General features: G+C 37.0%; 1 protein-coding gene across 1 annotated transcript in view; it reads right to left on the bottom strand.

Moving 5' to 3' along the window:
• Window positions 1-2,272: 2,272 nt before the first annotated feature.
• Window positions 2,273-15,193, bottom strand: part of LOC128654636 (myosin-3) — a 156,585-nt gene continuing 143,664 nt past the window's right edge. Inside the window, exons 40-41 of the mRNA XM_053708659.1 lie at window positions 10,902-11,039; window positions 2,273-5,397 (exon numbers count right to left, since the gene is read on the bottom strand). Coding sequence (XP_053564634.1) covers window positions 5,374-5,397; window positions 10,902-11,039 — 162 coding nt within the window. The 3' untranslated portion in view covers window positions 2,273-5,373. The remainder of the gene's footprint in view (window positions 5,398-10,901; window positions 11,040-15,193) is intronic.

Here is a 15,193-nt window from a genome sequence, read left to right on the forward strand (position 1 = left end):
CTCCCAGTCCTACTGCCAGTTTCTGGAAGACACCTTCTTCAAGCAGTGGTACAAGAAGAAGTCTGCATCCTTCAAGAAAAACATGATTTTCATGCAGGACAATGCTCCATCACACGCGTCCAAGTACTACACAGCGTGGCTGGCAAGAAAGGGTATAAAAGAAGAAAATCTAATGACATGGCCTCCTTGTTCACCTGATCTGAACCCCATTGAGAACCTGTGGTCCATCATCAAATGTGAGATTTACAAGGAGGGAAAACAGTACACCTCTCTGAACAGTGTCTGGGAGGCTGTGGTTGCTGCTGCACGCAATGTTGATGGTGAACAGATCAAAACACTGACAGAATCCATGGATGGCAGGCTTTTGAGTGTCCTTGCAAAGAAAGGTGGCTATATTGGTCACTGATTTGTTTTTGTTTTGTTTTTGAATGTCAGAAATGTATATTTGTGAATGTTGAGATGTTATATTGGTTTCACTGGTAAAAATAAATAATTGAAATGGGTATATATTTGTTTTTTGTTAAGTTGCCTAATAATTATGCACAGTAATAGTCACCTGCACACACATATATCCCCCTAAAATAGCTAAAACTAAAAACAAACTAAAAACTACTTCCAAAAATATTCAGCTTTGATATTAATGAGTTTTTTGGGTTCATTGAGAACATGGTTGTTGTTCAATAATAAAATGAATCCTCAAAAATACAACTTGCCTAATAATTCTGCACTCCCTGTATATGTTAACAAATATTCACTCTCAAATATTGTTTTTAGCTAAATGAATATTGAATAGAGCATCACACAAATATTCTGAAAAAATAAATTTTCAGAATATTTATTTTGAATGATTTTTCTGAAATATTTTATTCTGTGCTGCACATGTCTAATGTTCAGTAACCAAGGATTTTGAACTGATTTTTCCCAAACCTCCTGAAAAAGGTTCCTTCTAAACCCCACCAGAACTGAGTCTTTGTTGGGAGATGCACCTTTATGCTGATTTGAAGAAAGGGGCAGGCTTTTGGTTTGTTTGGACCAAGATAAACCAGGTTTCCATGTGGACTTGGAGTTGTCTGATTTCTGAAATACTGAATCTGAGAATCTTTGTGTCATGAAACCATAAAAGGAGGTAAATCATCTAGCGGATTTAAAGGGAGAGTTTACTCCAAAATTGTTATTGTTTAAAAAGATAGATAATCCCTTTATTACCCATTCCCCAGTTTTGCATAACCAACACGGTTATATTAATATACTTTTTACCTCTGCGATAACCTTGTATCTAAGATCAAGGTTTTTTGCTTCAAAATACTGTTTTGACACAGCGATCCATTTAACAGGATTATTTACAGCAAACCATGAAAATAGCTTTACCAATGCAGCAACCAGAAATCTATCTCCTACTGATGAGTTCCAAAAAGAACGAAACAGGCATGTCTAGTGAGTGATTTCTGGTTTGCTGTAAATAATCCTGTTAAATGGATCGCTGTGTCAAAACAGTATTTTGAAGCAAAAAAAACTGAATTTGCATATCTAATTTGCATATCTTTCCCACAATTCTCTTGTGCATTGGTAACATTGTATATTAAGAATTTCTGGGGAAAAGCAAGTGGGGATACTTGCCTAGATGTGCTAATTTCCTATGCAAATATTTACATTGATTTAATTTTGAGACATGGAGGATTTTAGCTTCAGTTTTTGATCTCCCCCCATACTTTTAATGAATTTTGATTTAACCATGAAAATAGCTTTACCAATGCAGAAACCAGAAATCTATTTTCTACTGATGAGTTCCAAAAAGAACGAAACAGGCTTGTCTAGTGAGTGATTTCTGGTTTGCTGTAAATAATCCTGTTAAAAGGATCGCTGTGTCAAAACTGTATTTTGAAGCAAAAAAAATGAGAATTTGCATATCTAATTTGCATATCTTACCCACAATTCTCTTGTGCATTGGTAACATTGTATATTAAGAATTTCTGGGGAAAAGCAAGCGGGGATACTTGCCTAGATGTGCTAATTTCCTATGCAAATATTTACATTGATTTAATTTTGAGACATGGAGGATTTTAATTTCAGTTTTTTATCTCCCCCCAGAATTTTAATGAATTTTGGTGTAAAAATCTTGTAAGACAAATTCAAGTTTATTTTTGGATTGATCTAAACGTGTGCACGTTCTCAAGCATTCCTAAAAAAATAATTATTGTTTTCAAACATTAGACCCATCACTTATTTGATTGTATAAAGGCTGATGTATAAATAAAAACCAACACAAAATCACTGGTGTGCATATTATATTTATTTCCTTCAAGGAAAGTACAACTACTTTCTACATCCAAACATAACTGAAGGCGGTGTCCCTTTTCGGTTAAAATGAAATCATAGCTGTGATAGATGCACAGTTTGGCTGGGTAACTTATGATTATTTTCAAATACAAAAACCTGTGATCAATTTCTTAGGAAATATTGTTATATCTTTCCTTTATGAATGCAGTGTTTTTCCATTCTTCCTTACCTCCTGTATTGGAAGTCTATTCCATGAATCAACCACAACTTCTGTAAACTCCTGAACCTGCTACCCTCTAACTTGAGGATTTGACCCCTTACCCTAGTGTTGCTCTTTTAATCACCATCAGCTTTGTTAATTCCCTTATTATACCTGAAGGTTTTTTTTATATCAATCCTATCTATTGCCTCCATATTAACAATGGCAACTAGTTTCTTGACTTTCCTATCAGAAATAAAGTAAATCCCTGTAAATGCATAAAAAAACAATGCAGCTCACAAAACTGAAGTACTCAGGGGAGTACAAACAGCCATTTTGTTTTCACCTACTGAGACCTTAAGATTAATCCTTGCAGTATACTTATTGAAAATAATGGCCCTAATGCCATAAATATCCATAACTGGTACTCACTACGGTTCCCAAGTCTGGATTGCATAAGGCTTTTTTACAGCATATACAATATTCAATGTACTAACACATATGATTCTCTTTTCTAGATTCTATGGGGCCGAATTATCTGTATTTTTTTATTTCTCTACCCTACTATTGCAGGATCAGTCTTAACATTTAGCTTCCACAGACCAATGCTTTGGAACCTCTGTCTTCAGATACCATAACAGGTCAGGCAAGGGACGTAAAACCCAAACGGGCTTATTTATCAACCCTTTTTTTGGACATGATCCGATCAGCAGATCATGTTCGACAGACTTTGCTGAATGCGGAGAGCAATACGCTCTCCGCATTCAGCATTGCACCAGCAGCTCTTGTGAACTGCTGGTGCAACGGCACCCCCTGCAGATTTGGGGCCAATCGGCCGCTAGCATGAAGTGTCAATCAACCCGATCGTATTCGATTGGATTGATTTCCTGCGATGTCTGTCCGCCTCCTCAGAGCAGGCGGACAGGTTTTGGAGCAGCGGTCTTTAGACCGCTGCTTCATATTTGGTGTTTCTGGCGATCCTGAAGGCTCGCCAGAAACACCGGCCTTCAAGCTCCATACGGAGCTTGATAGATAGGCCCCTATATGTTTATTTCATGATTCAAATAGAGCATACAAATTTGAACAATTTTCCAATTTACTTCTAGTATCACATTTTATTTGTTTTCTTGATATCCTTTGTTGAAAACCAGGGATGTATGCTCAGAAGTGTGCACATGTCTGCAGCACTATACGGCATGCAGCTTTGCAACATTAGCAAGAGCACTAGATGGCAGCACTATTTCCTGTCATGTAGTGCTTCAGGCATGTGCACGCTACCTACCTAGGTCTCTCTTCAACAAAGAATAACATGTGAACTAAGCAAATTTAATAAAATAAGTAAATTGGAAACTCTTTTTAAATTATATTCTCTAAATAATGAAAGAAAAATGTTGGGTTTCATGTCCCGTTAGTATGATATGAGGTTGATGACAAAGCCAAGAAGGTTCAACTGTTGCAAAAAATTGATTTATGGCAAATGATAAACACATTTCTCTTGAGAAATATTTACCTGGAGAATAAAATAAAATTGAAATCTAAGTAACTAAAATTTAAATAGACGGTTCTCGGAAATATAAACCCACGTGCCTGCAGTCCTGTTAAGAATAATGAAATAGTGCCTTTTAGCGCCTGGCTGGGTGTGTGTCTATACAGTTGCGCCAGTGATTTTTATTTTTTATTTTGTGTGGGGGCGGATGGCACAGCCAATAATCAGCAGTGCAGCTCAAGCAATAACATTTAGTGCAGCTCTGCAGCAGTCTACGGAAGGTGTGTGGCTTCTCATTTCTCATGAAGCAGAAGCACTGCTAGACCTGTCAAACCAAAGTAAAGAGTAGGTCACAAAGCTATGTGCTTGTGAGTCACAATTTATTTTAGTCTGAGTGCTACCAGAGATGGAGTGAAATTAGATAGAAAGAGAAGTGCTCTACTAGGAATGAACAACAGCTTAGTAGCTTGTTCTATAGTGAGTTAAAACACAGGAGCAGCCTCTTTTAGCCCAATTGGGCTTTTCACAGAGGAGAACTTTCCTGAAGTATATCAGTCTGATCCCGCTGAGTAAGGTCAGTCCAGCCCCAAAAAACCAGGCAATCCTTCTCTGAACAAGAAACATGACATCTCCAGACAATCGTTTGTATTATGACCCTGGGGAAGTCTCCCTAAGGGTGATGAGGGAAACAAGACGTAGACTCCTTGCCCAATGTGCTAGAGGAATATGGCTGCGCCTCACTGATGAGGCCCAATGAAGGCCAAAATTTTTGTCTGTGGTTGTCATATTCCTTGTTCAAATGAGGATTGCCTGGTTTTAAGGGGCTGGACTGACCTTACTAGGTGGGATCAGACTGATATACTTCAGGAAAAGCACAATTGGGCTAAAAGAGGCTGCTTTTGGGTGATAACTCGTCATCACTTTTACTCGTTCCTGGTAGAGCACTTGTCTTTCTGTATGAAAGAGTTAAATCATCCCTTAAGACAAATGTGCACAGGAGTGATCATTTCTTTAATATGTACAGGACAGGTGGAATGGATTCTGAATGCTTGTACCAACCACCTGCCATCTCGAGAATAAACAACGGCTCATGGATTGGTTTGCCAGCATGACTATGTGAAAACACCCCCAGCGTAGAACAAGCAGGCTTATGTTCACAAGGCAACATTTCATACAGAGTAAAAGTATGGGTTTACCATCCCTTTAAGCCTTACAAATTTCCTGGTAACATTTTTTCACATTAAGACAAAATGAAATTGATAGAAACAAAAAAATTAAATCTTGAGTCTGTTTTGATTGCCAAACAGGTAACAAGTGATTTCACTGCTATTACTTCATTTTTCTCAGACGAGACACTGCGCCTTCTTGTGAAATAAACATCTTGTTAAATTCTATTTGCCGGTTTCATTGCTCACTCTTGTGTTGTAACAATTGTCTGAAAAACAGAACATAACAATACCATATAATTAACCACAGTGTTTTAAAGAATATTATATCTTTAACTAAATAAATACTTACAAAGTTGTTTTTTTTTTTAAAAAAAGTTTAGTTTTAAAATATTCATCCAATAAAAAATATAATCCTATTATATAAAAGGCCAAGTGTGTTTGTCCGAAGCTGTCATGCGCAGTAGAGACAGCATGAGCACAAACACACTTGGCCTTACCTGACATGCTGTTGCTGGGAAAGTGGGGGTGGTCGGGGGAAGAGAGAGAAAAAGAGAGGGGGGAGAGAGAGAGCAATAGAGAGGGGGGAGAGAGAAAAAGAGAGGAGGGAGAGAGAGAAAAAGAGAGGGGGGAGAGAAAGAAAAAGAGAGGGGGAGAGAGATAAAAAGAGAGGGGGGGAGAGAGATAAAAAGAGAGGGGGGAGAGAGATAAAAAGAGAGGGGGGAGAAAGAGAGAAAAAAAGAGAGGGGGAGAGAGAGAAAAAGAGAGGGGGGAGAGAGAGCAATAGAGAGGGGGAAGAGAGAGCAATAAAGAGGGGGGAGAGAGATCAATAGAGAGAGGGGGAGAGAGAGCGCAAAAGAGAGGGGGAGAGAGAGCGTGTAAAAGAGGGGGGAGACAGAGAGCACAAAAAAGAGAACAAAAAAGAGAGGGGGGAGAGAGAGAATGTAAAAGAGAGGGGGAGAGAGAGCGCAAAAGAGAGGGGGAGGGAGAAAGCAAAAGAGAGGGGGAGAGAGGGAGCAAAAGAGAGGGGGGGAGAGAGAGAGCAAAAGAGAGGTGGAGCAAGAGAGAGCACAAAAGAGAGGGGGAGAGAGCGCAAAAGAGAGGGGAGAGAGAGCAAAAGAGAGGGGGACAGAGAAAGAAAAAGAGAGGTGGAGTGAGAGAGAGCACAAAAGAGAGGGGTAGAGAGCGCAAAGGAGAAGGGGAGAGAGCACAAAACAGAGGGGGAGAGAGAGAGCAAGGGGTGGGACCGCTGTACTGCAGAAAAATGGCCCGTGTGAATGGGCTGTAGGACTAGTAAGTTAATGAATAACATGGTCATAACCTTCACACTGTCTAAGTAACATTAAGCCTAGACCTTAAAAGTGCTGCATATTTTATTTACAGGATTATTACATAGCAACAACTTTTTCTCTACAATATCTCTCTGTCTATCTCTCTATCCTCTCTCCCTCCATCTCTCCCTGTCTCTCTCTCTCCCTCTCTATGTCACTTCTATTATATATAGCAGCTTTGTTTAAGTAGCGTGTATGATATCTAGCCTATATTCTATAATGTCCCAGCAAATACTGATTAGAGAATTCAGTTTTAGACATCTATTAGCAAATATTAACCTATTCATATATTTTCCACAACAATATGTCCATTTAATTTTTAGAGCAGAGTTATGGATTTTAAAGGGACAGGAAACCACAAAATGTATTCTTGTGATTCGGATAGAATATATTTTTTTATCAACTTTCCAATGTACTTCTATTATCAAATTTGCTTCATTCTCTTGTTATCCTTTGGCTGAAGGAATATTGGCAGCTAGTTAAGCCAATCACAAAAGACAAAATGTGTGCAGGCGGGGGGAACTTCCGGGCAGCGGCCATGAGCAGTCGCAAAGCCGCATGCTGCTGCAGCTTTTTTTTATTTACTTTAAAATAACAACATCTCTTTTTAGATGCTTGATCCGTATAACTCTACGCAAGACCTACTCTACATTTTGCAGCAAATACTGAACATACATAAAAGTGTGAGGATAGCTGTTGGCATCGGCGCCTGGAGCCGTTTCAAGACCTCGGCCTCATTCAACCCCCCCGGCAGGGCGTCTTTGCCCTGTCGTTAAGCAGCACTGTGTGTGCTTTCAACTTATATATTTTAGCATCTATTGCCGCTACATCTTTTGAGGATTTAAGGGATTACACTGCTTATCATCTACAAAATGGAGACATTCGGCAGAGACTTTGTTGAGGCTGTGGCGCACTTGCTGGACCTACATTTTCAGCACCTCATAGCCAGCGTAACTGCAGCATGGTGTCCCGCGCCATATCAACCACGGAGCGAGGAGCTAATGGGGCAGGTAAATTTACAGATCCCACTTATTGAAATGGACTGCAAAGTGATAAGTCACTCGAACAAGTTGTGTATGACCGAGCACCCAGTTAGAGATGGAGAACAGCGAGTACTCCCGGTGCGACAGGCAATTCAGGCTGAGGATCATCCAACCATTTCCGAGACTTGCTCTGCTTCAGACCTACCTGAGTTTCCAATACAGGCGAAAGCCTCTATAGAAGGATGCAGCATTCTCATCACCTCATGGAGTGATAATTGTTCCGCCGCAAGAAGTCAGGTTTTCAAAGCTGGACTTTGGGCAATTGACTTTGCAGACTTAGAGCCATCTGAAGCCGATGGAGGCGATGACATGCTACTAACCTATAGACTTTGCTTACAGGCTATATCATTCCACTTGGGTATTTATGCCCTGAAAATGGGAATAGGTTAAATGTGACACTAATTGGAGGTTCTTACCGTCTTCACTCCAACCTCTATGAAAATGGTGAGCCCTGATGGAACAACTGTGACTGTTCATCTCTCTTATAGCTAATAAGGGACTTCCTATCTGATTTCTGAGCCCTACAGATCTGTGCTGTAGTTATCTTCTTTTTTTTTGTTTGTGTGGGTTGGTAGCAGCACTTACATGTTTATTTATGCATTATGGCTAACTGCAGATTTTCCATTGTTGCTTTGGTTTAGTCTTACTAAAAATTTTTGCTATAACATGTCATATCAGTAGGGGGTAACTACTATTACTCAAGTTACAACATCGCTACTTTGATAATCCCAATTCTCCTTATCCCATACTGGACAAGTTATTGATCTCATAGTTTTTAGCCAACAATGCTCTTAGAAGTCTTCTGGTTTGTATTTATTAACCTCCTAAGTTGCTAGGTAGTGTCCTGTCCTGTCGGCGGCCGAGGTGGGGCAGGACACTTTATTTATCTTATTTATCTTAATATAAATCAGAGGTAAGTGCTCATTTTACTCTTAATATTTTTCTCTTTGAAGAATTATTCATCTATTACTAATTATTGTAGAAAGGTCACGCATATGCATTGCGCTCAATCAGCATTCTAGCAGTTAGTGAGCTGTACCTCTTTACGAGTAAATTAAACGTTAAATGCTAATTTATTTTACAGTTAATGACCCACAACAACACTCATATTGGCTTTCCTATCCCATGTTCTATTAAATACAGCTGAGAAATCCCTATATCTTTAGGTGTTTTGAACAGGTAGATTTTACTGTTATGTATATATAGTGTGATGCAGCGTAAATAGGACTTACCTATGTATATCAACTGATATTCTCAAACCCATTTAGTCTCCATTATAACTTATAAAGTAGTTCCACTCAGCTACCTTTTATTTATATGTGTGTGTATATGTATATATATGTATGTGTATATGTGTGTATGTATATATATGTATATATACTACTGCCGGTCTGTTACTTGCATATTTTAAACTGGTGTCTCTCCACTGTTCTATCCCCAAGATAGCGGGGAACGTCTTGATAAGTTGAGCTGCCAAGTTGTACCACCCTTAAGGTTATCCCCTGTAATCCCCTCCTCGTTTTGAGCCCTTGTTTTTTAGTAGCGGCTACATATACCATAAAAATGTTACAGAAATAAAATAAAACTCTGAGGTACAGAAAGTGAGATCCACAAGTGGTCTCTTCTGAGTCAAGGCAACCTTCTGTAAGTGCCATTTATCACACATGGTGTAGGGTCCAAGAGAGGCCTTTCCAGATAAATAAGAAGGTTTAAAATTTTTATTGGCATGATGCATAATTGTTTTTAGCAACTATTAACATTTTAGGCTCCATGTTTTGGATATAGCAAACATTGTTTATTACATATGCAAGTTTCTTATACAACTCTTATGATTAATCTTGTTAACTTGGAATTTATCTATATAATACTGTAATATTATGTCTCTTTGCCAAAACTTAATTGCTTGATAGGTATACCCAGGAACCTTGCCTTAATATGTGTGCTTCTTCTTACAGTATTTGTAAATATTATTGACTCCATGACATGGACTTAGAAGACATTGTTTATTGCATATGCAAATCCAATATGTAAATCTTAGGATAAATCCTGTTTACTTGGAATATACTTCTATAATGTTATGATACTATATTTGTTTGCCAAAACTATACCTCAATAAAAATATTAAAAAAAAAAAAAAAAAAAAAAAATGTGTGCAGGCACCAATCTGTAGCTATCTCCCACTAGTGTAGGATATGTGCATATTCTTTTTCAAAAAGGGATACTAAGAGAACAAAGCACATTTGAAGTAGGGCTGCACGATTAATCGCATATGCGATTTCAATCTGCGATTAATTGCCGCGATTTAAAAACCACGAGAGTACACGATTTTTTGCTAAAAAAAAAAAATAATCCCCAGATTTGGCTGTACTGCATTGATTTGTATGTGATTTCTTGCAAACCAGCTCCATCTAGTGGTTGATTTTAGCACACATTTGTAAAATGGCTGTTTTACTTTCACTTTCTGTTTGTGATGTCAGTAGCAGCCGATCAATCTATAGAAGTCTAAATGCAGAGTCCATGCAGGAGATGTGAAGAGGAGGGAAAGCCACTTACTTATATTTCCCCCTAGGGACGTCTGCAGTCTGAAACTTAGGGTATGTAATCATTATGGGACCTTCTACACAATCTCCTGCTCTCTGAGAAACGGCTCAAATACATAGCAGATGCGGTTAACCCCAAGGCTGCCAAAAAGGCTAAAACTGCAAACCCCTTTGCTAGCTAGCTGCTGGGTTAACTGCATCTACAATGTATTTGATATCAGCAAGCCACAGAATTTCTGAAAGTAGCAGCCCCCCACCCCTACTGCTATATGCCTGTATTGGATTCCTGGACGGGAGTAGGGCTCATTGTCAGTCAAGATAAAATGTTAAATAAATATTATATATATATACATACACACACACACACATATGCATGTGATTGTATATATAAATATATGTGTGTATATATATATATATATATATATATATATATAAAAATATATAAATATATATATATATATAATTATATATATATACACACACACACATATGTGGTTTGTATTTTTATGCTCCCAGAGTGTATTGGACATTCAGAAATATGTACATTAATATTTTGTAGTCTTAAATTAATTTTTATTGAAAAATTAAGGTGGTATAGTCATTTATAAGAAAATTGTGATTAAATCGCAATCACAATTTTTTGGGTCCAAAATCACGATTTTCATTTTTGCCCATTTCGCCCAGCCCTAATTTGAAGTGAATTTAAAAATGTCTTAAAATGACATAATCTATCTGAATCATGCAAGTTTAATTTTGAATTTCCTATCTCTTTAAGGAATTTAAAAGTATTATATGTCATTTTCTGTGTAAATTAATCATTATAGCCATTCTATGAGGTCAGTTCATGCTGTTCACTTACCTTTGAAGTGATGGTTTCACGAGTTCTCAATCTCATCTTATTGACCTGAGTTTCTGCAATGTCAGCACGTTCCTCTGCTTCCTCCAGCTCATGCTGGAATTTGCGGCATTTGGACATTTGTACGTTAGACTGATCTTCCTGTAATAAATGTATAAAAACCAAATTCAGAGTTTGACGTCACCTATGATCTTTGCTTTAAAATTGTATCTTACGCCAATTAATCTAACAAGGACACTAACACATTGGGTTCCATTTAACAAAGTACGAGAGGAAAGGGTTCCCAATATGGTAACTTGTCCTCTCATGATTATGGCTAGAGAGCATTTATGAATGTATGAGCAGACCTAATGCATGCAAGAAAGCATTTAGAGATCGATCACAATCCCTTAGAAAGCTTTATCTAATGATTTAGCTACAAAACTCCTCATAGTATTTAATGGTATTTTTATGTTGAAAATAATTTGTTTTCCTACAGAATTGTGATCAGCCCCTTAGTTAATTAATTTGTGTGGTTAAAACTGTTGCTTTTACGACAGAAATTGCAAAATTTCACATTTACACTATTCAATAAAATGTAGTAATGTCCTTGTCAGATGATTGATACCTGTGTTAGCCAATAAGTATGTAAGCTATAGCCAGTCCTGACTAAAATATTAATGATAATAAAATAGCTTTTGTGCTGCTGCTGCTGGCTTGTAGCAGACAAATTGATGTTTATTAACAAGAAAATTCCAAACAAATCCCAACCCTGAATATCAGATGAAACAAATGGCATTTTTTGTTACAAATGTCTCATTCTAAATTATTTTTGTCCATTTATTAAAAACTTCCAATTAATACTTAAGCTTTGTTTATCCTTTCTTATGTTATCTACTCCCCTTGCAGCTACCAAACATGAGTATCTATAGTAATCTGTACTATCATCTAACAAGCACAACATGAGTTTGTTATCATAATTTGTATAGTTTCCACTCACATAATCTATTACCCTTATTAATTGTCTAAACCCTTTCTAGCGCTATTGTGACTATTGGGTTCACTCTTGTCATCACTGCCAGTGAATTGGCATCAGGGATTTTAATAGTAATAACATTAAGTTGTCCATTTAAATCAAAGCTCCATGTTTGCCAATTCTTCAGACTTCTTCAGACTAACTCATGTCTGCAGATCAAGTACAAACTGCAAAGATTTAATTAACTCAAATAATTTAATATAACCAGCAAAGATGGACACTATACTGTACTTAAGATCTCCATGGTTGTTTATGTACCAAATAATAATTCCAGAGGGACAACACATCATTATAGTTTGTTTGAATAATGTATTTACAACTACTCCATGTTCCCCGCTCTTCAACATGTTAAGTTGTTGTAGACAAGAGAGTTCCTTCATTCGTGGAATAATATCAAACATGTGACCGTGCCAACTCTCAAACAAGTATATATAGATAGATAGATATATAATTTGCTTCTATGTGAAAAGCAGTGGTATGTAAACTATTTATAGTCAAAACACAATGAAACATATTAACCCCTTGAGTGCTAATGACGGCTCTGAGCCATCGCAGAGTTTCCCACTCTGGTGCTAACGATGGCTCAGAGCCGTCGCTAGCCCTCTCCCACCTTGAGTGAGATCTGGGGGCTCCCACCTGCTCCTGCCCCGGCCATCGGGCCTGCATAGTGACAGGCATCGCCGGGGCTTCACATTATGCGCGGTGACTTCATGCGCAATGACATGATGACGTCACCTTGGAACTTTATTTAAAATTCACAATGTTAAGTATAGGAGCAGGGGGAATGCTGCTTTCCAACAGAGTAATTCTTGGGGCTCTGGAAAAAAAAGTTAAAAAAAAAAACATTTAAAAAAATAAAAAAATCCCTTAAAACAGCTTAGCACCCAGGTGGGAAAGCTTAGCGCTCAAAGGGTTAAAATATTTTAAAATTGAATACAATATTTCATGTTTCAATGTATTTAACTGAAAAGGGCTTAAAGTGTACATATATGCCTATATACGTAAATATATGTGTATATTATATTTATACACACAACAAATTACATAAATACACATGTACTGTATGTATATATAAATATATATATATATATACAATATACATACACACACATATATATAGATAGATAGAGAAATACCATATCTCTTTTAACCCTTAAAAATAAAAAATAAATTATATTTTTTATTTATTTTTTATCAGAAGTTGCATTTATGGGTAAAATAGTTTATGTTAATGTGTTTGTAATGTGTTTTGTGCAACTTCTTTTTAACCCTTACACTTTACGATAGATCTTCAGGCACGCTAATCTATTAAGTGCAAATTTTGTTTGCTCTTGAGCGCAACTTTTTACTTTGAACTTGGAACTTGCGTGCTAGTTAGGGTTGTCGCAACTCTTGTAATCTTATTTTGCCATATGCTTGTACAAATCTAACCTTAGTTTAGTTTACATTTGAAAGTCTAAATGAATGACTAAGACAGTGTTTATGAAATAAAAAGAAATAATGGAGTCTATTTATTAATGTCTGTCCGACATGAAACACTGTAGCGTATCATGTCCGACACACATCGCTGAATGTCGGCATTTAACATTGCACAAGCAGTTCTGGTGAACTGCTTGTGCAATGCCACCCCCTGCACACTCAGCGGCCAATCGGCCACTAGCAGGGGGTGTCAATCAACCCAATCTTATATTATCAGCGAATTGATGTCCATAGCCTCAGAGGCAGCGGACCAGTTAAGGAGCAGACTGCTGCTTCATAACTGCTGTTTTTGGCAAGCCTGAAGGCTTATGCGGAATCAGGGGCATAAGGGGCCATTTGGCCCTTGATAAATTGGCCCCTTTTTTTCATCAAAGGATACCAAGAGATAGAAGTACATTTGATGAAAATTTCCTTTTATCTTCCATATCCCTTTAAGTTTTAATGTTTATCTTTTGTTATAATTGATAAACCTGCATTGTTAAAGGGACAGTCTAGTCAAAATTAAACTTTCATGATTCAGATAGGGTATGCAATTTTAAGCAACTTTCCAATTTAGTTTTCTCACCAACTTTGCTTTTTTTCTCTTGGTATTCTTTGTTGAAAGCTAAACCTAGGAAGGGTCATATGCTAATTTATAAGCCCTTGAAGGCCGCCTCTTATCTCAGTGCATTTGACAGTTTTAACAGTAAGACATTGCTAATTAATGTGTGTAATATAGATAACATTGTGCTCACTCCTGTGGATTTACCTATGAGTAAGCACTGATTGGCTAAAATGCAAGTCTGTCAAAAGAAATGAAATAAGGGGGCAGCCTGCAAAGGCTTATATATAAGGTAATCATAGAGGTAAATAGTATATTAATATAACTGTGTTGGTTATGCAAATCTGTCCCTTTAATATTGCTGCTGCTTCCAATTATTTTTAATTATCTATTGTAGCTAGCTTAATTTAAATTTTTGCAACCTTTGATATATGGATTGCAGATTTGGAGTGATGACACATTTTCCTTTATTATTGTTTGTGATTTTATAAATATATAAATATTTTTTACTGAATTTTTTTTCCAAAACAACCTATAAAGATTTTTGTAGTGAAAGGGATATTCCAACTTATTTTTCTAAAGTCATTATGTGAACTTTAAGGGATAGTCTAGTATAAATTAAACTTTCATTATTCAGATAGGACTTTTAATTTTAATCAACTTTCCAATTTACTTTTATCATCAAATTTGCTTTTTTCTCTTGGTATTCTTAGTTTAAACTAAACATAGACTAAACATAGACTAATTTCTAAGTCTTTGAGGGCTGCCTCTTATCACATGCTTTTTAAATCTCTTTTCAACACAAAGAGACAGAAAGTACACGTGGGCTATATAGATAACACTGTCTTCAGGCACAGGGAGTTATTTAAGATTTAGCACAAAACAATGCTAAATTTAAGACAATAGATAATAAACAGTCACAGTCGTGTGATCAGGGGGCTGGAAGAAGGTTCCTAGATACAAGGTAATCACAGAGGTAAAAAGTATATTAATATAACTGTGTTGGTTATGCAAAACTGGGGAATGGGTAATAAGGGGATTATCTATCTTTTAAAACAATAACAATTCTATGGTAGACTGTCCCTTTAGGCTAGTTTTTATTTAAATGGTAATACGTGCAAATGACATGCTTTTATAGAAATTGTTTGTTTGTAAGAAGGAAGGTTTGTTTTTGCTGCTTGTTTCTATCGGTCTAAAACGCCCCCAATCTAAGGAGTGGTTTTGCTATGTGAGGTGATAATGATGCTTTCTAATAAGCTT

Source organism: Bombina bombina, chromosome 1 (assembly GCF_027579735.1).
Source record: "Bombina bombina isolate aBomBom1 chromosome 1, aBomBom1.pri, whole genome shotgun sequence".
Classification (NCBI taxonomy): domain Eukaryota; kingdom Metazoa; phylum Chordata; class Amphibia; order Anura; family Bombinatoridae; genus Bombina; species Bombina bombina.